At 44.5% G+C, this 25,522-nt stretch overlaps 2 protein-coding genes across 4 annotated transcripts in view; one reads left to right on the forward strand and one right to left on the reverse strand.

Annotated features, from left to right (window-relative positions):
- Positions 1–5,033, forward strand: part of dkk3b (dickkopf WNT signaling pathway inhibitor 3b) — an 11,909-nt gene extending 6,876 nt beyond the window's left edge. The window contains exons 5-7 of the mRNA XM_063196036.1: positions 548–692; positions 3,448–3,598; positions 4,663–5,033. Of these exons, the coding sequence (XP_063052106.1) occupies positions 548–692; positions 3,448–3,598; positions 4,663–4,735 (369 nt within the window). The 3' untranslated portion in view covers positions 4,736–5,033. The remainder of the gene's footprint in view (positions 1–547; positions 693–3,447; positions 3,599–4,662) is intronic.
- A 1,060-nt stretch (positions 5,034–6,093) lies between these two features.
- far1 (fatty acyl CoA reductase 1) overlaps positions 6,094–25,522 on the reverse strand; it is a 35,766-nt gene continuing 16,337 nt past the window's right edge. For 2 of the 3 annotated variants that reach the window (XM_063196803.1, XM_063196801.1), the window contains exons 4-12: positions 24,989–25,168; positions 24,481–24,658; positions 24,011–24,055; positions 23,633–23,760; positions 21,431–21,498; positions 18,601–18,772; positions 14,311–14,440; positions 12,728–12,855; positions 6,094–9,155 (exon numbers count right to left, since the gene is read on the reverse strand). In XM_063196803.1, coding sequence (XP_063052873.1) covers positions 8,993–9,155; positions 12,728–12,855; positions 14,311–14,440; positions 18,601–18,772; positions 21,431–21,498; positions 23,633–23,760; positions 24,011–24,055; positions 24,481–24,658; positions 24,989–25,168 — 1,192 coding nt within the window. In that variant the 3' untranslated portion in view covers positions 6,094–8,992. Of the gene's footprint in view, positions 9,156–12,727; positions 12,856–14,310; positions 14,441–17,896; positions 18,069–18,600; positions 18,773–21,430; positions 21,499–23,632; positions 23,761–24,010; positions 24,056–24,480; positions 24,659–24,988; positions 25,169–25,522 lie in introns of all 3 variants that reach the window. The other variant, XM_063196802.1, reaches the window with a different exon arrangement.

Here is a 25,522-nt window from a genome sequence, read left to right on the forward strand (position 1 = left end):
CTCTCCTCTCTTCTTCTTGCTTCTCCTCTCTTCTCTCTCCTGTCCTCTCCTCTCCTTTGTCCCGTTGTGCCCTCCTCCTCTCTTCTCCTCTCCTCTACCCTCATTTCCTCTACCTCCCCTTGTCTCTTCTCTTGTGCCCTCCTCCTCTCTTCCCCTCTCCTCTCCTCTCCTCTCCTCTCCTCTCCTCTCCTCTCCCCTCCTGTCCTGTCCTCTCTTCTCTTCTCTTCTCTCCTCTCCTCTCCTCTCCTCTCTTCCCCTCTCCTGTCATCTCCTGTCCTGTCCTGTCCTGTCCTCTCTTCTCTCCTCTCCTCTCCTCTCTTCCCCTCTCCTCTCCTCTCCTCTCCTGTCCTGTCCTCTCCTCTCTTCCCCTCTCCTCTCCTCTCCTCTCCTCTCCTCTCCTCCTCTCCTCTCCTACCCTCTTCTCCTCTCCTCTCCTCTCCTCTCCTCTCCTCTCCTCTCTTGTCCTCTCCTCTCCTCTCCTGTCCTGTCCTGTCCTGCCCTGTCTTGTCCTCTCCTCTCCTCTCCTGTCCTCTCCTCTCTCCACTAGGCTTGTGGGAAGGACGAGGAGTGCTGCGGAGGCCAGCTGTGTGTGTGGGGAAAGTGCTCCCCGGACGGCGTTAGAGGACAGTCAGGGAGCATCTGCCAATACCAGAACGACTGCAGCCCCCAGCACTGCTGTGCGTTTCACAAAGGTGAGGCCACACCTTCATTTTATGGTTTTAGTTATTTTTTTATTTTGTTTTATAATGTGTAATATATCTGTCGTGTTAGTCAAAAGATTTATGTTGTAGGCCATTGGACCTGAACCGGACTTTCAAGCTCCAAAAACACATTCAGATGCTTTCAACTGAACTGAATTTATATTTATATAAAATAAAATGTATTTTATGCTGTAATTTTTTCCACTTTGTTTTCATACTGGATGGAACCACAGCTAGACTACCCTACAAGATTCACATACAGCATGCATATTAATTCAATTTATTTCAATGCTGTGTGTGAGGTATGACTGGCTCTAGTCACTCAAAAGGATAACAAAAAACAGATTTATTCATTTTAAAGTGCTAAGAATGAAATGTGATTATCTTGTGAAACATTTGTGTTATGGTGTGGAAAACAACTCAGGAAGACTTCTTTTTGTGTGCGCGCTGCAGCATTAGTGCCAAGCTATTTATGCCTTCTCAGGGCTCCTCAAAGCAGAGGGCTAGTATTAGTTTCTGGTAATTACTCCCTATTTCCATGGCTGGACTGGCCATAAGGCATACAGGGCATTTGCCCAGTGGACAGGCTATGAGGCATACAGGGCATTTGCCCGGTGGACAGGCTATGAGGCATACAGGGCATTTGCCCGGTGGACAGGCTATGAGGCATACAGGGGATTTGCCCGGTGGACAGGCTATGAGGCATACAGGGCATTTGCCCGGTGGACAGGCTATGAGGCATACAGGGCATTTGCCCGGTGGACAGGCTATGAGGCATACAGGGCATTTGCCCGGTGGACTGTTGGCCTGGTCCTCTGCTCAATGTAGTGGTGTCAGTCCTCATGTCACCACAGCTGACCGCTCCCAGTCAGATTTCAATATTCATTTTGGCTGTTAGGCCCAGCTGTGGCTTAGTCGGCTGGGCACTGGACTGCTACGTGGGAGACGCGCGTTCGATTCCCGACCGGGTCATTTCCCGATCCTCCCTCGTCTCTCTATCCCACTCATTTCCATAGCTTGTAATAGATGACTAAACATGTTATCACAGTCTTCATTGTCTCTCTCAAGCCCGGGTGGATGCCCAGCTTGTTATTCTGACCCAGTCCATTCCTGATTCCCCATATGCCCTCCATATCCACTGTTTTTATCTGCCTCTCCTCTGGCCCAAATCTGGATGACTCACCACTGTTTGGTGCAGTGGTGCTCATGTAAATGTGGTTAAATGGATTCTCACTAAAGCTGGCTGCAAAGCCTTGCACATTTACAAAGCACCAACCAGCTATTAACACAGTAAAATAAAAGCTGCTCCAAAAAATAATATAAGGACCCATCCAAAAGCTCCACCACCACCCATGAAAAACCTCTCTCCCATCAACACCACTATTACTAAGCTAAGCTGTCGTCACGACACATGGTACCTCCACTCAATTTCATTTCACATCAGTAACTAGGTCAGGTATCACAGCTATAGACATGGTATGGAACTATAGTACAGTATGTGTACAGTACATGTGTATACTGTATGTCTATGATCGCAGCTATAACAGAATGCTCTGAAAACCAGGAAATACAAGATTTTGCAAAGTGGCCATCATTACAGAGAGGTAACGTCATGCCATCATCCATTTGTGGTCCCTTTGTTGTTAAGCAATTACATACCACTATATGTACCAACTGTTCCCATTAAGAGAATTGAAATAGACTGAGCCATTAGGCTAACCGCCATCAACCATCAAGCCATCTAGCCATCAAGCCTCTCCAGTTTCCACCATTACGATCACCCCCCATCATCAGTGTCGGAACAATTGCACGCAGAGTCCCAGGGCAAGACACTTATAGGCCCCCCCATACATCATACCAAGGTCACAATAGGGCCCCCAGCACCAAGACTGGAGGGTCCTGGGCCCCGGAGCGAATGCCCAGCTTGGCCCACTATATTGCCCTACAAAGGCAAAGTGCAACAACTACGCCAACATTGAAACAGAGAAATAGGCCTTCAAAGTATTGGTAATTGATTGGATGTTGTAGTTACTGCAAATTTGACATGGCAATATCTCTGAGATGGGACACATTTGGACCATAAGGCTTTGTCACAAGATAAAGGAGGTGATTTGAAGACCATTGTCATTCCAAACTCAATTTTGGCAAAACATGTACAGTAGTTACTGCACTTTTCCTTTGTAGGGCAGTATTAGCCTGATCCTGACATCCCATAATACTACCATTTCATTTTGTATTCATGGTCTTGAGGTTGTGTGATCTGACGCGATTGCAGGAAGCGGGAAATTTGTACTCAGTTATGGTTTGAAATGATTGGACAGCTCTCACCCAATCGCAGACAGTTACTCAACAACATAGCGCAGACCAGGGGTGGCATTCTCAAAAGCATCTTTGCTAACGATGGTAGCAACGTCCTTCGTAAGAGGGACTCAACTCTCTCTCGACAGTGACGCTCACCACTAAATGCAAGGGAATGGTGTTACGTCTTAAGACGGTCTTAAGACTGTTAGCAACGACAAGAATCGAGAAACGGACCCCAGAGCCATTGGCACTTATTCGCTTATTGGCTGTTCTCTGGGGAGGGTTGGCCGGTCAGATCCGTACCGCTCACATCCCTCCACAGAAAACAGGGGCCAGACTAGTAGTGGAGCCAATCCTTTGGCGAACTTACGCAGGATGGCGCGCAAGGCTAGGGCAGTATGGCTTCACCCCTCTCCATCATCCTCACCCTTCTCCTGTGTTGCAGAGCTGCTGTACCCAGTGTGCACCCCTCGGCTCCAGGAGGGGGAGAGATGCCACAGCCACCCCAACCACCTGATGGACCTCCTGCAATGGGACGTGGAGGGCCCCAGGGAACACTGCCCCTGCTCTGAGGGACTCGAGTGCCAGCCCCTCAGGTAACCACGCTTTGGTTATATTGCTTATGTTGCTCCACCCGCTGTATGTAGTGGCTAATCAATATGCCAAATGACTAGCAGTGATTGGCACCGCATGACCACAGGTGGAGTATTCGGAGGGGAAAACAATGCAGTTTCATGGGCGGGCCAGAGGAGCCGACTGGGTCAATAGAGTGCAATGGGTAAGCGGTTAGCGTGTCAGGTTTGTAGCCCCAGGGTTGCCGGTTCAATTCCTGACCCGCCAGGTTGGTGGAGGGAGTTAATATCCATGACTGAGGTACCCTGAGAATGGTACCACTGCTCCCTTGGCGTAATTACAATTTCGTTGTGTGCGATGTGTGTGCTAATTTTGTCTATTATTACAGCTAATATACAATTTAATATAATTGATTTAATAACATTCCGTGCTGTCACTATTCACGCTCTATTTTCATATAATTGTAAAAAGAATGAAAAGATTCATTTTAAAGAAACACAGTTTTGCGACTGACACAATAGAAAAAAACAGAATAACTGAAAAAATATATATATAATATAAAGTAATCCATATCGCAATATGTTTTTTTTCTTCATATTCCCAGCCCTAGTCAGTGTAAGCCTATTATATGGCACCCAGATGCCTGTTTTGTAAACAGACCCAGACCTTATAAATTGGAAACAAATGCAGCGGCTCAAAATAATAAATAAAAGAACCATAAAAATAGCTCCAGCCAATCATGCTGTTGCCAGAGCAATACAGAGGGGAGGCGAGCGATTTGATTGGCTATTAGGCTGAAGTATCAAGAACCTTCAAAGGCCATCTGTAACATTGCTGAGGAATTTTTTCATTAAACCCAACAGTACGAGGACTGTATTGAACCGCCTGGAAGCGCCAAGGGCAATGGTAGAGAGTCAAAGTTTGTGCCTACCGTACCGTATGTGTGAGCTGATACTGTGCATAGTGGCTATATTTATCAGCATGGTTGAGAGAAAATATATTTTTGCCCATCTTTTTTCTCTCTCATTGCCCTGTAGACTTAACTGGTTGAGGTTCATACTGACTGGATTTTGTGATTCTTTTGCAGAAGGGGGTCAATCTGTCTGGATTCCAGAGAGTCCTCTGGAGGGCAGGAAGTTTCACAACCGGACTTCCTCTGAAGGCCCAGAAGGATCCTCAGCCTCATGTCTCGCGTGAATTGTCTGGCTGCCTCTCAATTCGCTCCTACGGCCGGACTGTATACTCTAATGACCTCTGGCCTCATAACGCCAGTCTTGACGTCACCCATGGCATCTCAGTATGATACTATGTGTTTTCATTCAATATCTTTTTTACTCAATATCTTGAATAAAAATAGTTGAATAAAAAACAATTTAGAAGTTACTCTGTATTCAAAATCAGGATGAGGACATTAGATTGGGGTAAAAGCACACACACACACACACACACACACACACACACACACACACACACACACACACACACACACACACACACACACACACACACACACACACACACACACACACACACACACACACACACACACACACACGCACCCCCACCCCAAAGTTGCTCTGAGCTGTTTGAAAGCGGGGAAAACTCCAGGGAAGGAGGGGCGAGAACGGAGAGAATAACTGGAGGAGCGTATTGAGAGGAAGCCTCTGACTTAAAAGTGTGTTGGCTTGTGAATGGGAAACTCACAGCACAACAGATGTAGCACATGTAAGCACTAACATGAGGATAGGGCCATTTCCTGTCCTGTATGAAATTATTCCTGTTGTAACATGTATTTATGTTGGCAATAGCCTGTGTTTTTCTCTGTTTATATGGAGCAGTGTTTAATTGCAATGAATACTTATTCATCCATTGTACGGTATTAATGTTTAAAGGTTTTTAAGGTTTTGTAAAGCATCTTAAACGACTGTATTGAAAGAACCTATTTAAAAGGTTTAATCTTTTTTGTCTCGTAATGAGAGCCATATTAAAAGCTTTTAAGACTTCACTGCCTTAATCCTTTTTGAGGGAGATTTGGATTGTCAGGGTAAGAGAAGTGAAATGAGCAGAAACGGTTGAGCATGCCTTATGCTCGACATGCTCTTTTTCAGTAACGAACACTAGAGGGCGCCTGCATTCAATGATTTTTCACCCTTCACTTTGAAGCAAAGAACACTTAGGGCTTCTGAAATATGCGGTCTATAATGCAAAACCTTACAATTTGTTGTTAGAAATTGATAAAGGAAATTGTCACCACATCTGAGCACTAAAACTTTTAATACTGCATTACTTCAAAAACTCTGCTTATGGTCTGTTCCTCTGACAAATTCAGTGGTTTTAAACCCTCAAGAAACTGAACTGTGAACTGAACAGAACAGTAATGTACTGACCACAAACTTGTGTTGATTGACTTTTACTCACAAGTTTAAATAAATTGCAGGTACTGTGTGAGTTGTATTCAGCTAGCTCATAAGGAGTCCCTCCCCCACTGAAGCTAATTGGATATAAACAACAAAAGAAACAGGTTCATGATAACATTTATTTTTTATTTATTTGGTTAACAAAGAAAAGGCACCCATTGATGTATCTTTTTTTTTAATCACAGACTTGCAAGAAAATGTATAGAGCATGATCAAGAACAATCCACTTTTCTGTAAACACCGTCATTGAATGTGGGATGTGCAATTCTTAGTCCAGTGTAATGTAGCAAATGGGATAACCAAATAATTACAATACACAAAATAAAAGACACTCGACCCGAAAACTGAAACAGAATCTTCCAATAGAAAGGAAAGCACAGGACATTCCTGTACTGTACATGGCTGTGATATGAAATTACCCTGAATACACTAGTCAGTGTTCAACTTAATTTCTTTCCTTTTTTTGCAACCATTTGACCTAACAGAGTTCAGCTCATCCCGACAGCTTTAACACAATAGGAATGACCAAAGGTACACGAAGGCAAGCATCCCTTTCATATGATGAACCTCACAAATACAAATTCAAAGACAAAGAACCGTCATCAGACGTGCAAACCCAAGTCGAGAGAGAAGTATGTTCAAACTCCCCTTGCTCTATGTATACACACTGGATACACATGCACACTTAAAGAGAGCCCATGACTCACGCTTTCAGTATACTGTGCAAAGAAGTCAGGCTGGAGTGACGTACATTCAGACAATGTCAGTAGAGTACGAATGGCTGAGACACGCAAGACATGAGAGATATGCGACATAACCAAAGATTTGATGCCTTTGGTATACTATACATCTTTGATCTTCTGACCAGATGGAAAAAAGACAAAAATAACCGTTTTTTTTAACGTAGAACCATAACCGACTTTTAAGAAATCTGTCTAAGGGTTTTGGTTCTTTTGAGTCAATCTACTTGCTCACCCCCCTTTACATTTTATCTTTTTTTTTGTAAATGCAAAAAGCAACTGTATGTATTACAAGCATAAAAATACGATGCAACATTAGAATAATATTACAATGTCTTTCTGGAAATGTACACAGAAATGGATTATAAAACTGACACATCGTTTCTCCTTCACATTGTGTGTTACGTCAAAAAAATGTCAGGCACAGTTCACAAACCAGTCAGACCACCAAGCAACACTAATCCTAGTCATACGCTCACCGCAGAATCACATACTGCAGCTCGCTCTTTTTTTTGCAGTGTGTTCAATGATTACATATTAAAATATAGTTTATGTATTTATATAAATATAAACAGAATCCACTACACTACATGACTACAACTACTTATCGTTCTGGAATGTGGCTTGCCAGTATGGGTTGGAACGAGAGTGACTCACTGGTTGATCACGACTTGAAGGAACAGGAAAAAAAAAAATCTGATTATGCCACTTCACTTTGTCCCACACGTTCAAAAAATTGTAACGATGAAAAGCCCCGTATGAGCTGTATGCACGCGTCTGTAAGTTTGGGGTGAAGAGGCCCTTCACAATAGAAAATAAAAACAAAACAAAAAACTCTGTATTCAGATTGAAGTTGTGGAAAAGAGAGTGACCCTGTAGCCAAATGAAAAGGAAAAGAAAAGATCAAAAGTAGGTGATGACAACTGGAGGTGGGAATGTACTCAGTCTTTAAACAAACAAAACGTTCCTAGATACTAGAAGCAGGAAGTGCTCTTATGGCAAGACATGTGGTGTGGCGAGGGCTATGCCAGCTGTGGCTGGGCTGAACGATAGCATGACAAACTGGGAACTGAACTGAGGGAACTGTACAGAGGCATGAACAGCACATTCCCACTTATCCCACTCACTCAAGTCACTCACGTGCAAAGGGGCCTTCTTCCTCACACAGCCGCTGAGTAAAATGTAGTGTGTGAGAAATTACTTAGATTTGGCAGAACTCAAAATGAGGGTGGAAAAAAAAAATCTAAATTGAGGAGGGAAAAAGACAAGACAGAAAATATTGTATTCTGCCAAGAGTGTGCATTGAGCTCAGGGTAGGTCTAAAAAAGGTGATGGGAAGACCTTGCAAAAAAGTTGTCTACAGAAACTAGTAGGCACGCAGCTATTTTTTTAGCAGTCACATTCCTGTTTTTTCTGTCCTTGTGCTTGATTGAACAGCGGGACGAATGAGTCACAGCCATTAGCTGAACGAGGGGGTGAATGCCGCATTCCTGGAATCAGAGCTGCAGAAATACACAGTAAACAGAGCTAGCTACCTGGCCACCTGCAAGCACCATGCGTCTTAGGTGTTAGGTGTTGCCAAAGTGCTTTTAGAAATCAACAGGGTCGACAGGGATGCAGCGATTTCATTCAAATTCACCTCTTTGTCTTCACTTGTGCTGAAAGACATTTTTTGATAGCCCTGAATAGACATGCTTTGCTTTCCATAGGAATGGGAAGGCCATCCCTCAGGCTTGGTATTTTAAAAGGTGGGAAAGTTGGGATGTAGGGTAAGGCTGGGAAGTTGTTGCGCAAGACCCCGAAACTAACCAAGACAAAAGAGCCAGGCAAGGAAAGAAGCCGTCACTGCACTGTGCTAAAGTGGGGGCTCGCTGCTCAAGAGTGACATTCCAAATATGCCGGGAGAGTCGACCAAGTTACGCTGAATGCATAGCTGTATGAGATAAAGGGAGAAGAGGAGGGGGAGGAGGAGGAGGAGGGGAGTGTGCATGGCATTACCAGGAGAGAGAGAGAGAGAGACAGACAGAGAGACAGACAGAGAGAGAGAGAGAGAGCGACAGAGAGAGAGAGAGAGAGAGACACAGAGAGAGAGAGACAGAGAGAGAGAGAGAGAGAGAGAGAGCAATAGAGAGGGAAGGAAGTAAAAGGCTTGGTCACATTCCTTTCCTTTTGTGAAGCCACCTCTACTTCCCCACCTCTTCACGCCCTTCTCTCTCTACCTTCCTCTCCTCCCTCTCTCCTCCCCCTTTTCTTCACCTCCTCAGTGTCGGAGGGTGCTGGAGGCTCTGAAGTAGGACAGGAACTTGAAACACAGGCTGACCACGAAGTACCAGATGTTCCGGGCCATCTGCGACCTGGCGATGAACACCCTCCAGATGACCACCACTAGCAGTGTGTTGAAGGTGTAGCGGATGTTGCGCAATCTGGAACAAAAATAAGGATTACTGGGTCAGTTCAAAGATCCAGCTGCAGATTCTAGGTGCTGGTAAAGGCAGGAGTACTCCTACTGCTTAGGATGACCGTCTGCAGGTTAAAAAAGGCTAAAAAGGGCATTTGGGCAGGTTTATCTGCAGATTTATGGCCATAGAAATCAACAGGATTTAGTTGAACTGTGGTGCTTCCAGTTCCAGGCGGGTTTATTGCACATTTTGGGGCTGGAAATCATCAGTCTCATTTGGCAACCCAAGCTGTGCTGCTGGAAAGCACACAGGCCCGTGACAAAAGGTTACTGCAGGGCTTTGGAGAGAGATTTGTGAATGTGTGATTAGAAGAAAAATAAATAAGTAAATAAATAAAAATCAGGCCCAACTTGAAAGCATTGATAATATGGGGACTCTTATCTGCTGAGGGAAATTCTTCCTTTGTTTACGTATGTGCCCTGGACAAGATTATAGAAAGGGCTGCACTGGGGGAGAACTAGGGCCCCGGGCACTTTTGGCTTAAAGGGGCCCCTCAAGATAAGCGACGTAGAACTGACTCACCGGTGGGCCCCGCACCCTCGTGGGCCCCTATTTTCAGAAATGTAAAACAATTCTTTGTCCTTTTTTTCTCCTCTCTACATTTTCATATTTGTATGTCATTACTGTATGGTATTAGGTAAATACCATGCTTTGACTATTGTTAGTTTAAACTTGTTTCCCAGCTTGGGAATTTGTGAATCACAAAAAAAGGAACGTAAACAAAAAAGAAAAAAAAATACCCACGAGGGTGCAGGGCCCACAGGGAAATGCCCGGTGTGCCAGATGGCCAGTCCAGCCCTGCTTATAGAGGTCGGGGTTAGTGCATTTCAGCCACTGATCCCCTGGGCCGACCTTTCAAGACCTTTAGACACAGCAGATGAAAACATCCTACATCTATCCTTCCAACAAATCGCTGTCCGATGCAGAGGGTAAAAATTACATCAGAGAGAGATTAAATAAAGAAACAGGCCTTGCCGTTAATCTGACTGCCACGCAACGTGCACTCATACGGAACTGTAATCCACCACCCTACTAATCTAGCCTGGCCGTAAGAAGGTGGATCAGCTGCGAAAAACACTCAATGAAGGGCAGAGATGGGTGGATTGATGGATGGACGGATGGATGGATGAATGGGTTGAAAGGCAGATGGAGGGAGGCCCTGCCCTAAGGTGGATCACAGCTGCGAAAAACGCTCAATGCACAGCAGAAATGGAGGGAGGAATGGATGGATGGATGAGTTGAAAGGCAGATGTATCTGTGTCTGTGTCTGTGTCTGTCTGTCTAGGGTTCTTGCAGGATTCAGCAGGTCAAATTTTAGACCTTTTTTTAGACCTTTTGAGACCATTGTGAGCTAAATTTTAGACCAACCCCGAGCATTATCATTAGTTGTTAAAGGATAACTCCAGCCCATTTCAACATGCAGTTGTAATGCTCACGCTACCCTGGACTTGTCAGTAGGCCTACCTGAGATTTTTTTTGCAGCCTTTTCCGAGATCCTGGTCATTGTAATGGGGACAGGTGTTTGTTTACAATTCAAAAACACATTTTTATTGATTCCCAAAAACATCCAAAAGGTTATGCAACATCAGCACACAACTAGCAAACAGCGATACCTTTTGAGAAAATATTTGGAGTAGGCATATGTTAAGATTTTTTTTAAATGTAAACATCTGCTGACCCCATTAGAATAGCTAATGTCTCGGAAAGGGCTGAGCCAAATGCAGCATCACCTGGTAGGACTACTGTCAAGGATAGCGTGAGCAATACAACAGCATATTGAAATTGGCAGGAGAGCTCCTTTAAGGCAGTCCATGCTCAGAAATAAAATAAAAATTACAGCATTTTTACAAAACAGGAACAGCAGAAATTCACTTTGGAGTGCATTGAAGTAGGCTAATGGCAAGATAAACAGGCAACGTGGAAATTAGCAGAAAATCAAACAGCCTACATAACATTAGATCAGGGTTGGGGAACCTATAGGGTCATCTATTCAGCCCATGACATAAGTTTAATGTTATGCAGTTTCAGATCTAACATGGCAGGTTTTGTTTAAAAAACAAAACAAAACAAAAAACCTTCAGGGGACTTAGCCTATGTGAAGGTGAGATCTGTTGTAAGGTGGCTGCCTTCAAAATGGGACTAAGTGCAGTGGGAAATCCTGGTTTGTAGTGCCAGAGCACATGTTGCCCATTAAACCTAAATTGTATGGCCTTGGACAGCGAGAAATATAGTTGCTATTCCCTTGGATGTCGGGATTTGTTTCCTCACTAATAATTGAATCTAAAGAGACAAGCAGTAGCCTACTAGTCAATATGGCCAAATAGGTTAAAATTTGTTGCTGTTGGAGAAACACAGTTGTACAGGCTGCGCAGGGGAGGCAGAAAATCTTGTATTCGTTGCGATGTGCTTCCATCTAGAACGCACCTGACGCTGTCCCTGAGAAGCATAGGGAAACGCAGTGCACTTTGAAGTCCAGCGACTTCTAAAACTTATAAAAGTAGTGCATGGCTTTAATGCAATCAGAATAAACAATTGCATTATCCCGATTGTTACACAGCTAATTTAGTGATAAACCAGCTACATCTGCCTTAGCCAATTTTGTTGGGAAACAGTTGTCAAGAGAAGGGAGAAGGGAAGCGAGCAAAGTGCTTTGCTAGACGCAGCTGACTAGAGACAAGTATTTCACAAAAGAGGTCTCGTGTGCATGATTTTTTTTTAAAGTGACGGATGGGCGTTATTTGGTCTATTTGGCGTCAGAAATCCACTGAATCTGTCTTTCTCCCGGTAAGTCAGGGCAAAGTTGTTGAACAGCAACAACGGCTATGCAAGATCTCGTCGCCCAACGAAACATTTTTGCCACTATGCATACAATAGATGGTTTCCAGAAGCCAGCACATGCTTCTGCCCATACCCATAGTTATTTGTTTTTGATAATATAGGCCTATCCTGCGATCACAAAATGATTTTTTAAATGGGCTTGTGGCAGGCGAGGCAATGCGGAGCGCAATGTTCTTCAGGAAACCCGCCGCATTCTACTTCTGATTGGCTAAAATGACACCGTCAGTGTTTACCTTTCACTTCATTGGCAGACAAACGCACATAGCCGAAAGCGAACGTCTTTATTTTGATTTTTTTTGTAGGCTTGACTTTGCCTCGCAGTAAATAGCAATATTTAAAATTTTGCGGAAATGAAAGGCGGTAACATTTTTTTTTAGACCCGAGTAAAATACATTTTAGACCTAGGATGGAAAATCTGGCTGTTTTTTAGACTTTTTTAGGCCTAAAATTACAGTTTCTGAATTTTTTAGACTGTTTTAGACCCCGCGGGAACCCTGTCTGTCTGGGGGGGGACTGTCAATGAAGCACAAAAATGGATGGATGGATGGACAGACAGGAGACCTTGGGCTAAGAAGGTGCACAAGTTTTGGGAAATCACTCAATAACGCAGAGGTAGATGGATGATGGATGGATGGATGGACCCTGGGGACCTGCACCCTAATCAGTGTGTTAGCTGTGCTGTGCTGTGCGCTGCTTACTTGATGAGGTGTTTCCTGGCGGCAGGCAGGCCTGAGAGCTCCTCGTTCAGCACGTACTTCTTGGTGCCCATGCAATAGTTCTCCATGTACTCCGCCCAGTGCAGCTGCCGCACGTCAAAGTTGAACGCCTGCGAACATGACAAAGAGCCACGTTAGATCAAGGGACGCCAACAATTAATTGACTTTAATCGATTAATACATTAATCGATGACATAACTTAAATCATATAAATCGAATTAAATTTAGAATTTATCTGAATTTTTAACTTTATATTTTTCAGAGAAATTTCGTGTGAAAACTGCACTCATCAATTAATCCTGAGTTGATCGATAAGGTCAATCAACTAACAATTAATTAATTAATTGATTATTTGCATCCCTAGTTAGAATAACCAAGCTAAATCCGATCTATTAGGCCTGTAGAGCCGACGACAATCCTGCCATAAAATGTTAAGGTCCTCACTCATCATTTCTGGGTTTACTATTGGGCCTATGGGAATAATGATGACTAGATAAAAAATATCTGCAACCATGTAATGGATATTCAAGTTCGAATATTGAGATGTCACAGCTATTTTCCTATGACTTATTGCTTTCTAGTCTGCATAATGTTAGGGTGGTTGATAAACTGTCAATGAAAAAGTCTACACACTCTTGACTGACGCACACACTACTGAGCACCTACTTTTCTTACACATACGATAATGAAAAAAAATATATATTATATGGCAGGTAGAATTTCAGAAATATTCAGCATGACACTGCGAAATAGAGACAGTAAGCCTGTCTCTATATTCAAATTAGTGAAGACATTTCCTGATACAGTAAAAGCAGTGGGTCTATGAGGATGAATGAAAACAAAACGAGGCAGAGAACGCAGAGAGAGATCAACCCATAGAGAAAGAGACCGTTACAGGAAACGATAAATCAGGAGAAACAGAAGGAGAAAAAAACGGAGAGTGAAATAAATCCAATGGGAGACAGAAAGATCAATTGAGTAAATAGAGTGAGTAAGAGGGGAGAGAGAGAGAGAGAAAATAGTGATGAATGAAGAGAGGCACAGTGAGTGAGTGGACCACAGTGTGTATGTGTGTGTGTGAGAGAGAGAGAGAGAGTGTGAGAGGCAGAGTGAGTGAGTGGACCACAGTGTGTATGTGTGTGTGTGTGTGTGTGTGAGAGAGAGAGAGATGTGAGAAAGACAGTGTGAATGAGCAAGCAAGTGAAGGCGGAGTAGTGGTGACTGCAGTGGGATGAATGTGTGGGCCAGGGGGAGAGAGAGGGATAATGCAGTGGCCATGTCGGAAGAATGAATGAGGGAGTCAGCCAGAGAAACATGGTAACTCTAATGCTATGAATGAGAGACAGAGCTAGAGAAATAGTGTTTGGTACTGTATACAATATATATATGAGCGAGACACAGAGAGAGAGAGAGAGAGAGAGAGAGAGAGAGAGAGAGAGAGAGAGAGAGAGAGAGAGAGAGAGAGAGAGACAGACAGACAGAGCAAATTATGGGAAGAGAGAGAGAGAGAGAGAGAGAGAGAGAGAGAGAGAGAGAGAGAGTTTGTGGTGCTGCACTCTACCCACCCGGCGGTCCTCGGGGCTCATCTGGTTCATGAGCATGGTGACGTTGTCCGTGTTCCACACCCAGGAGTGGCTGGTGAAGTACTCCAGCACCATCATGGCTTTATGCAGACGCTTAATGGTCTTCATCATCCTTTACACACACCAGGGCAAATGGACCAACCGCGGAGGAGGAGGAGGAGGAGGAGGAGGAGGAGGAAAGAAGTAAGATGAGAGGAGGAGGATGAGAAGGAGGAAGAAGAGCAGGAGGCATAGGAGAGCAAAGGGTGGAAAAGAGAATGTGGTGGTGGTGTAAAAGGATGAGGATGAGGGAAGGGATGGTGGAAAAATAGGAAGAAGAGAAGAGGGGGAGGCAGAAGAGGAGAGAAGAAAAGATAGAGAGAGAAGAAGAGGTGGTTGTATAGGAAGAGGAGGAGAGCAGAGGAGGAGAGATATAGGGGACAAATGTAAGGCTTACATCAGAGTCATCTGGCACGTGGTGCTGTGTGTGCCAGGCGGTGACATAGTGTTGCTGGGCCACACTGAGCTACTCAGCTGGCCCATTCAGCATTAATGGCCTTCAGCTGCAAACTGACCCGTGGCACGCTGGACTCAGACACTGATAAGAGGGCTAGACACTCCAGAAGCCAACAGAGCAAACTAGCCTCCGTTTGGCATCTCAAAAGAAAAGAAGTTTTACCTCACACTTATTTGACTTTTTGCTCTTTTATTTCAGAGAGATTCGCATGTGCATGGATCTTTGAACTGTGACTTCCGTTTGGGTCTGTTAGGCAGACAGAATGGACTCAGGACTCAAAGTGGCCCTTGCTCAGTTTGCACATATTTGAGACCAACTGCCAACTTGAGTCATCGTGGCAGCCACTGATATACAAGTATACTATATGGCATGCTGGACCCAGTCACTGATATACTATGGTCTGTCTCAGTACAACATGTAGTATGTGGTATGTGGCACGTTACTATGGCACGCTAATAAGAGGGTGACTCGACAAGTCAGCTTGCCTCTGTTTGGGTCTACTGTGCAGGCGAGCAGGCAGACAGGCAGGCAGGCAGCACTCACATGTGGCCCCTTGTTTGGTTGGCACGTGTTGAGTGTGCCAAATGTATCTCTGGGTCAGACAGCCACTGACATGCAACACAATGGTCTGGTCTGTCTCGATACGATACAACATGTCCTGTGTACTATGGCCATGTGACTGCCCTGTCCTCTAAAAAAGTGGCACTTTTCAGCCACAGCGTTTGTTCAGAACACACCACATGCTGTGACGAGTCAATGACAGCCAGGTTGCGCTAAAACCAACTGTTCTTGTTCAAAATTACAAGATGGCTTCTCCAGCCATGCCACAGGCCAGTGTGCAACATTGTGTAACATTTTATCAATAAAGAACAGATCATGACAGCTTTAAAAAAAAAAAAAACACACACACACACACACAGATGAGGATGACACTCAGAATCACAAAATCAGCAGAGCCCTGATGTCCAGGTGGCTTGATTGGGGAGGAAGGAAAAGCGGGATCACATGGACAGAGACAAGATTCACTCAATACTTGGAGAAGAGGTGGATCCTGAGCATTTCTGCTACTGTTGTTCAATGACCTAATTTTTAGAAAAAGGGGATTTCTGTAGCGATGTGCACACAGCAACACTGTGTAATAACATTAAATGCATTAGCGCCAGACTAATAGAAATATGCGGTTCCAAAGGCCGGGTAGGTGGGTTTTTTTTTTCGGAGTTGGCTCGATTCCAAGCCACTATTCATTTTAGCAGGTTAATGCTCAGATACCCACTCCTTCCCAAGACACAGTTTTCATCCAGGAAAGGGGAGATGGAAAAACGAGCCGTGCAAACAATGATTGAGAAACACAAAAAAACACATGTTAATTAATCACAAAATCAGAGATGGTTAGGAGGGGGCCAAACATAGAGGCATAATCACATTCCCCCATGTTATTCCTAATGTATATTGTTAAATCACACAGATTTCAGCAAAATCTTTTCCCCCTCGACCACATTACTGTTCCTTTCAAAATGAAGAGTAAACTTTGCTGAAATGTATCCGATTTAAGATGTCCAAAAACATAACCTCAGTTAATCCTGTAATGGTCTGTTGACAAGCATACTTTATATCGCTTCATCAAACATTGCTTTAAAATTGTCTACTGAAATCAGTACATTGAACCATCTAAGTCAATTGGATGAATAATAGCAAATCATCAGGCTGGTACCAGGCAGGGACAACGCTCCACTGCTCGGTTCATTTATCATCTTTTTTTTGCATGTCTATGACCATTAAAGGATTAAGGTAGATACTCTCACAACCGATACCAAACACTTGAAAATGATGTAAAATTAAACTAATTTCTGACATGCTTTGACTGCATGGGGGGCATTTTACCATTCCATTAGTATTGAGGCATTATATAAAATATAAAATCTTTGTAAATGTCCAGTGTTTCTTAGCAGCACAGTGTATTTTCTTTCTTAAAAGCTGGCAAAAACTGGCTTTTTTTCCTATCTGAAGATATTTGTGGCACTGAGGCAGTCGGCAACTGATGGTGAGCCTGCCAGGTCCATATGGTCAGTAACCTACTCCTGCTGTGACTTGTCGCCCACACTTTGTGCTAGATAGATAGTGTTGAAACCTATACTCTAAACATGTGCTAGATAGCACAGTGTTGAAACCTATACTCTAAACATGTGCTAGATAGCACCGTCTTGAAACCGGAACACTAAATATGTGCTAGATAGCACCATCTTGAAAACCTATAAACTAAATATGTGCTTGGTATGCGGTACTGGACATACAGTAAGTAAGTAAGAGTTTGTTGTCCCCTAGTGTGTCCCTTATAGAGTGACCAGGAGTCCAGGAGATGAAGAGAGGAGGAGACGACTGAAGGGCCACTCTCGGGTCAAATGGGAGGACTTGATGGCATGGCTCGCAAGAGGCCAAAACAAAATGCACCATTTAGGAATTGCTAAAAATAAATTGTATAAATTATAATATAATAATTATAAATGGGAGAAATGCACTGCATTCACTGCATAAGCAGTCCTTAGCTGTATCTCCATACCAAAAAAACAAACAAAAAATATCGATAAAAAAAAAAAAACAAGAAAAAAAAACTGGATACAAATTAAATGTCTACAAAAAAAGACATTAAAACCATGAAGAGTTGGGTGGGGGATGAGGCATGCTGACACAGGACCGCATGCTGGCAGTGGCCTGACAGCAGCAGCAGGTATGAAGCGGACGAGTCCGATGCCATGAAGTCGAATAGACAGCCGGGCTGAGCTGAGCTTCTTCACCATCAACCCTCCATGCCACACGACCAGCACCCAGTGGTGGGGGACAGGGGAGGGAGGGGGTGAGGGAGGGACAGGGGACAGGACAACAGGAGGGGTGGGGGCAGGGAGAGCAGGTAGGAGTGGGAATAGATAGGGTTGGGGGACGTTGGCACTGGGGAGAGGTAGAATCACAGGGAGAAGGGGGAGGGAAGAGGGAAGGGGGTGGGGTGGGGTGTTGGAAGGGTGAAAAGATGGGTGGGTTTGTTTTTTTTTTGGGGGGGGCACTGTGGAGAGACCTTACCGGGGCTTCTGACCCGTCAACCTGAGATAGCCGTCATACAGCAGGGCGGGGAGTGTATGACTCACTGTGGTCCAGTACTGATTGGTTATGGGGTTGGAGCGCAGGTTAATATTGGGCCGCCTGATAGCCTGCTCTAAAGGGTTGCTCTTGAAGATGGTGTTTACACAGTACTCTGTGGAGAAGAATACAGTCACACAGCACAGCCAGCCACACACAGCACAGCACAGCAGAGGGACCGCCAGCGGTTAGCACATTGAGCAACTACACACATTGCATACACACACGCACATACACACTGCAAAGTAATGCAAGCCAGCTTCTCTCTTTCAAAACACACACACAAACACACACACACATACACTCTCTACCTCTCTCTCTCTCTTTCAAACACACATACACACGCAAATACAGTCACACATAAAAACAGAGTGCAGAACGCAGCAGGAGCTCCTGGCTTGACGAGGCCTCCGCTGTGTTTTGCACCCCGCGTTGAGGACACTGGACACAACAGCACCTGCAACAACTGGCCAGTTAGCATCACAACACATCACAGCGACATCATCATCATCACATCACAGTGGCAACACAGGAGGCGAGCTGGAATCACATCTGCGATATGGAGACAGCGACAGAGAGGCAGGGAGGAAAGGTAAGCAGGGAGGAAGGGAGGGAAGTTGGTCGGGCCAGGCGCGAGCGCACTTTACCTGGGCTCTCTCCCCGTCATCCGAAGGTAGAGATCATATAGGAAGGCTGGTGCCTTGTGGCTTACAGCGATCCAGTACTGATTGATAAGGTGGTTTGAGGTGAGATTTACATTGGGCCGACGGAAGGCCTGCTCGAGAGGGTTCCTCTTGAAAGTGGAAATTACATGGTACTCTATGTGAGACAGAGGGAGGGGGGCGTTTGAAACACAAGGGACAACGTGAGAACAGGTGGAAAGAGGAGAGGAGAGGTAGAGAGAGGAGAGGAGAGGTAGAAGAGGAGAGGGGAGGCAGGAGAGGAGAGGAGAGGTAGAGAGACCAGGAGAGAAGAGGAGGAAATAAGAGAAGGGAAGGGGAGAGAGGAGAGGTAGAGAGAGGAGAGGACAGGAGAGGGGGAGAGAGGAAAGGAGAGGATAGGAGAGGAAAGGAGAGAAGACGGGAGAGGAGAGGAGAGGTGGAGAGAGGAGATGAGAGAAGAGAGGAGATGAGAGAAGAGAGGAGAGGATAGGAGAGGAGAGGAGAGGAGAGGAGAGGAGAGGATAGGAGAGGAGAGGAGAGGAGAGGAGAGGAGAGGAGAGGAGAGGAGAGGATAGGAGAGGAGAGGAGAGGAGAGGAGAGGAGAGGAAGAGCACCAAAGAATAAGAAGGACACAGTCTAACACAGGGTTTTAGTCACAATCAACAATAGTCAGGAGAGGCAGAGAGAGACAGGGAAATGAGAGACACACAGTCTAACAAACAAGTGTCTTAGTGACAACCAGACGAGAGTTCAGAAAGGCCCCGTCTCTCGAGAACAGCATTGCTAACCAGTTAGCAACTTCCTTGGCTGCAATGCAATTTCCTAATAGGCAAGTTACTAAGTTGCTAAAATAGCCAGCAATGCCCCTGTGCCGCAAAAAGTATTTGTCTGCCTTTGACCATAGTTGTAAAGGAGAGGAAACGAGAGGCCATATGTAAAATCAAGAAAAAAAGAGGGGGCATGTGCGACACCACGAATTGAGATTATTAACTCTTGACACAGCAGTCTAAAACAGGGTCAAAAGCAAATAAATACTGTTTGGACACAGGTCTGTAGCACGCACGCACGCACGCACGCACGCACGCACGCACGCACGCACGCACGCACGCACGCACGCACGCCATTTATCACTATCCAACTGGTTCACTGCTACTGTCATTTTGGTAAACAATTGACCAACTTTCTCACCTTGGTACGTCACAGTTTAAAGAAGTGAAATTTAAAACAGAGGAACTGAAGGGTGACTACAGCAATCGCAATACAGTTACAGCAATCAGCTCTACATCAACTCCAAAACCAACAGTGGGGGTGAAAACCAGGCCATACAGTACATAAAAGCCAGTGGCCAGGGCCTCAACTGACTGCGTGATTCAGTGGAAAAATTACAGTCAACGACAGTTAAGAGCCTGGCCTATCAGGTTAGGAGACTTTCCAGATCACAGGTGGTAATATTTGAGCCTCAAACATAATCTAACAAAGGCAGGTCCCTGCTCTTTGTCCACAGGACCCATGGCAACACACACAGTGACCCATATCCTGCTACAAACACGTCCCTCAGTCTGTCCAGTGTCCGCTACATACACACCGTACTGTACATTTCCACTAACTAACTTTAAAATGGTTCACCAGTTCATGGTTACACATAGGAAACGTCCAATAACGAGTAACAAAAAGAACTGAAACGACAGTCCTGTGGTCATACCTTCTCCAAGTCAGAGTACGGCTAATGACAAATCAATGCACACTGAAATAACCATGCCTCCAAAACCAAATGCAACATGCCATCTTCAATTAATACTATACTAACCAACCAGTTTTATGCAGTTACAGCTGAACAGCATGATAATGTTCTGAGCATAACTAAAACAGGCTCATTCCTGTTTCTGCATAGCAGCACACTACTATATTGCCGATCTATAAACAGCATGTGTGATTGAGGCCACCTCCGCATATGCTGTCAGAAAGAGAGAGAGAGAAAATCCAGTTTGAGCCTTAATATAACAACTCCTGCTAATTCAGGTCACTGGGTTCTGTCAGCGATAGAAAAACACTTGCACACAGCACTGTATACAGAGAAGGCCATCAACACCTGTACTTCTCCTATGGAGAAATCAGGCAAACTTCTGTTTGTCATGGAGCAAGAATGTGGCTAAGTCATATTCACACACCTACACAGCCTTTATAGTCTCCAAGCAGCCTTTGAATCCGTAACAAAACCCAACACCTGGTCCTTTGCTGCACTACCTAGTCTTTAGAACGGTCTCTCGAGTTTCACTGAAGACCTTCCAAATCCTCTTTGGCATCACTGTGATCTGTTATATTTTGTACTCAGTCTTTGGCATAATTCATTCACTTGCTTCCACAAATTACAAGATCTGCGTCCTGGCTACAGCTAGGTCAAGAATCGTCAAGGAATCAGCAAGGTCAAAGAATTGCCTAGTAGAGTAAGATATTTCAGGCGCATACTTTCCCGGGATCCATGTAATGTTTGTGGACGCCCCTTTAGGAGACCTTTGGTTAGGAGACCTTTGGAGTCTCATGGTTGAGAATAAATGGAGTTCCCGTAGCGCTGTAGATGGCGGTAGCGCACATCTTGTGTAACCAAAGACCAGAAAAGGAGAGTAAGAAGAAGGGAGGGACAATGCCCCCTTAGGAGACTGAACTTGAGCACTCCTTTGCATTGGGTGGGGAGTTTGGAGTATCTTTCTCTTCTAGACAATTCTTTGGCTAAGTGACATCAGGTATTGCCTTGCCTACTACTATCTGTGACATGGTGTCATGTGAGGAACGTGATGGTTTGAAAAGGGTTCCATACCAACTTCTCCCCAGTGAAACGGGTTGATGCCACCTGTTGTGCAGTTGTACACCAACATCGTTCTGGGTCTGCAAGGCAAACAAATGAGAAAGCAGATTCAGAGTACTGTCCATAAAACCAATAATACCTCTTGACAGAAGAATGCAAATACATCTTCTTAGGCTTTGAATGCTTTCTTCAGAGAAAATTCAAACCTTGTTACTCATAATGGGCTGATGAATATAATCACCTTCCTAGCATTTCCTGTTGTGATGGCTTCAAAATCCTGCTATACAGTATGTGAACTCATTGAGTATATGCACTCGCCTCCAAAAGAGTTGTCGCCTATCCATCTGTTTGGAATAACAGCTAATAACCTGACTTTCAATTAATGACTTGGCTTCAGAAGTCACTCATATGAAGGCTACAACCCTCTCGAATGAAAATGAATGTACAAAAATAAATTTCATGCACCAAAGAAAGATTGACCCTTTAATGAACACAGACAGGGCAGATTTTGACAAGACAAAAGTTTTGTCGCCTATCGAACATAATGTGAAAATGAGCAGATAAGTCACTTCAAAACACTTCAAATACGCAGATCGGGTGTCATACTTAATCACTGAATCACTCTCACCTCTTCAGAAAATCAACTTTGGCCTTAGGTGTATGTTTAGGGTCATTGTAATCATGGAAAGCAACACAATGAAAATCAATGGAGTTCAATGAGAGATGGTGACATATTTGCTATTCGTAGAGCAATACATTTTTAACTTCATGATGTAATCAATGATAAAAGGGTCAATATTTATCATGTCTGTGTTCCTGTCTGTGTTCAATAAAGGGTCAATCTGTCTTTGGTGCATGAAATGTATTTTTGTGCATACATTTTCATTCGGGAGGGTTGTAGCTTTCATATGAGTGACTTCTGAAGCCAAGTGATTAATTGAAAGTCAGGTTATTAGCTGTTATTCCAAACAGATGGGTAGGCGACAACTCTTTTGGAGGCGAGTGTATATGGTGTTGGAGATGAAGAATATGAAAAAAGAGAAATGGTGCATAAAGTGAAACATGGTGCAGATACAGCTCTTATGAGGAGCTGCATGCATGCTGCAGGTGTTTGAGGGCTTTTATCATTGATTAAATCATGAAGTTAAACATGTATTGCTCTATGAATAGCGAATATGTCACCATCTCTCATTGAACTCCATTGATTTTCATTGTGTTGCTTTCCATGATTATAATGACCCTAAACATACACCTAAGGCCAAAGTCGATTTTCTGGAGAGGTGAGAGTGATTCAGTGATTAAGTATGACACCCAATCTGCGTATTTGAAGTGTTTTGAAGTGACTTATCTGCTCATTTTCACATTATGTTCGATAGGCGACAAAACTTTTGTCTTGTGAAAATCTGCCCTGTCTGTGTTCAATAAAGGGTCAATCTTTCTTTGTATGTACAAAAATAAATTTCATGCACCATTTTCATTCGGGAGGGTTATAGCTTTCATATGAGTGACTTCTGAAGCCAAGTGATTAATTGAAAGTCAGGTTATTAGCTGTTATTCCAAACAGATGGATAGGCGACAACTCTTTTGGAGGCGAGTGTATGTTCTGGCTTCAAGGACGCCCTCAAAAGGTAGGTCACTATTGCCACGATTAAAATTTCGACTTCGATTTCACTAATTTAGCACTATTTTCGATTAATTGTGCAGCCCTACCCATGGGTGTCATTTAGTTAAGAAAAAGTGCACTCCAGGCTCTTCTAGTACATGATTTACCACTACCTCAAGCAGTCAACTTAACCCAGCTTACTACTGAACCATGGTCTTGAAACACCTCTGCAGAGCACTGCAAATGTGGAGCTGGCATAGCTGGCATAGCAGCACTGCCCCTGCCTCCGTGCCTGTTCCCCAGGAGCAAACCACTCATTTTGAATGACCTTGTAACTCACAAATGGTCTGATTACACACCTCTGGGGAGTGTTTAGTCATCCACCAGACGGCCGGCCAATAAGCGAACGCACTTGGGCGCATAATAGCATACATGATGAGCATCAACTGTCAGCGATTGGTCAGAGCTCGTTTCAAACCAGAGCTGAACTCACTCCTCCCACCCAAGTACTCCAGGCCATCGAGGACCCAGACCAAAAATGAATTAGGAAGTAATTCATATGGTGTGGTAAAACCAGGCTATCCGTTTCTGTTTCCCAGGAGCAAACTGACCTGTTGTGTCTCTGGGAGCCGGAGTACCAGGCGGCGGCGAGGGTGGTGTTGATGACCACGTCCACAGGCACCAGGTCGGCCACCGCATTGTTGGACGCCCTCATGGTGCGCAGGATGCCCTTCCCTGCCTGGGAATCACAATGCAACGCAACACAAGACAAGCAACACACTCAATAAAGCAGGCCTTTTCCCAAGTCAAGTCTACAGTCACAAAGTTGGTGAACTTCCACACACTGGTAGACTTAGATTTACTGTCTTTGACATCTGACTGTGCACCATGAACAACTAGCCATAGACTGTTGATAGGAACATTTCCCTTTTTTGAGTACTCGCAACCACAAGGAGAAGGAGTGAAATATGTAATAGCACATTACTTACAGCAATGAATATTCCACTGGGTCCATTGAAATTATCAATCCAGCCCTGCAGTGAAAACAAGTGAGGGTTCAAGGTTACTGAGGATACATGCATAAGTTAAAGGCAATTAAACCTATAGATATTTATAAATGGTGCCTCAAACAGAATATCGAATAGTTATGGTATATTTTTAGTAACATTTATCAGTATTCTTTTCTTCACAAACTTTCATATATTTCAGGCGACCCCATTTGAGTTCCACGCGACCCCACATGGGGTCCCGACCTCAGTGTTGAAAAACCCCGACTTAGCCCTGCCGTGGCCAAACGGTAGGGCACTCGTCTACCATGCGGCTGACCCAGGTTCAATTCCGGGCCCGGGTCCTTTGCCGGCCCTGCCCCGTCTTTCTCCCCATTCGCTTCCTGTCCACCTCTCACATTGTCCTCCATCATAAATAAAGTCAAAAAGACAAAAGAAAACCCCTGACTTACAGGGAAAGGCTCCATCCAGCTGGCTCCGACGATGGAGGGCCTGACGATGGCCACGTTGAGGTTGCCACCCTCCTGCTGCACCAGGTACTCTGCCAAGGCCTTGGTGAAAGTGTACGTGTTTGGCCTCTCACCAATCAGCTTCGGAGTCATCACACCCACAAGTTTGTCGTCCATCCACCTGTGTAATAGTAATTGCATGATTGCTATTGTGAGTAGTCATGGGTCACCATTCATCTGCTGTAAAGGTGCAGGACAGAAAAATCTGCACACTTTATATCTATGCAATAGATGGCTTTACTGATTGTGCTGCAAGACCATTAGGCAGAGACTAAACACTCAGCATTCAGTAAAGCCATATATTGCACATATCTGAAGTGTGCAGATTTTGTATTTTTAAAATTACTATTATAACAGCATGGAAACAATGCTCTTTCTGGAAACAATGGAGGCAAAATGCAAAAATCAGCATTTACCACTGGCTCCAATCACAGACTTTGTTGTAACTTACTCTAAAGTATCAAGAAGCTTTTTGTAGTCGACCGGTGGCTGGTAGACCACTTCCTCGATGAGCTTGCGGTCGCAGTTGGCGTAGGCTGTTGACACGTGGATGAAGACCTCTAGCTGCTTCATCCTGTGGGCCAGAGCCACCATCTTCTGGGTGGCCAGGACGTTTAGCTGCACCGCATCTCTGAGGAGAAACGAGGACATTTCAGTAGATCAGAAACGGTTATTACCGTCTTACGGTAGGGACACATAGCAGGCGAAACGAGCAAGGCGAAGAGAGGCGAAATTCAGTGACAGCTCAACCGTCATCAGGTCGTCGCGGCGAATCAAATGGAATGGAATAGTTATGTTGCTGATTTGATTGGGCCGCCGCAGGCGAATTCGCTCCTCATTTGCATAATATCAAACTTGGTTTAATGATTTTGCTTCGCTCCTGTTCGCTTGCTTTCGCTTGCCTTCGCCTCTGTCATAGGAATGAATGGGAAAGTTTGCTTCGCTTGGCCAAATTCGCATCAATGTGTCCCTACCGTTAGCGCAG

This window comes from Engraulis encrasicolus, chromosome 4 (genome assembly GCF_034702125.1).
Source record: "Engraulis encrasicolus isolate BLACKSEA-1 chromosome 4, IST_EnEncr_1.0, whole genome shotgun sequence".
NCBI lineage: Eukaryota > Metazoa > Chordata > Actinopteri > Clupeiformes > Engraulidae > Engraulis > Engraulis encrasicolus.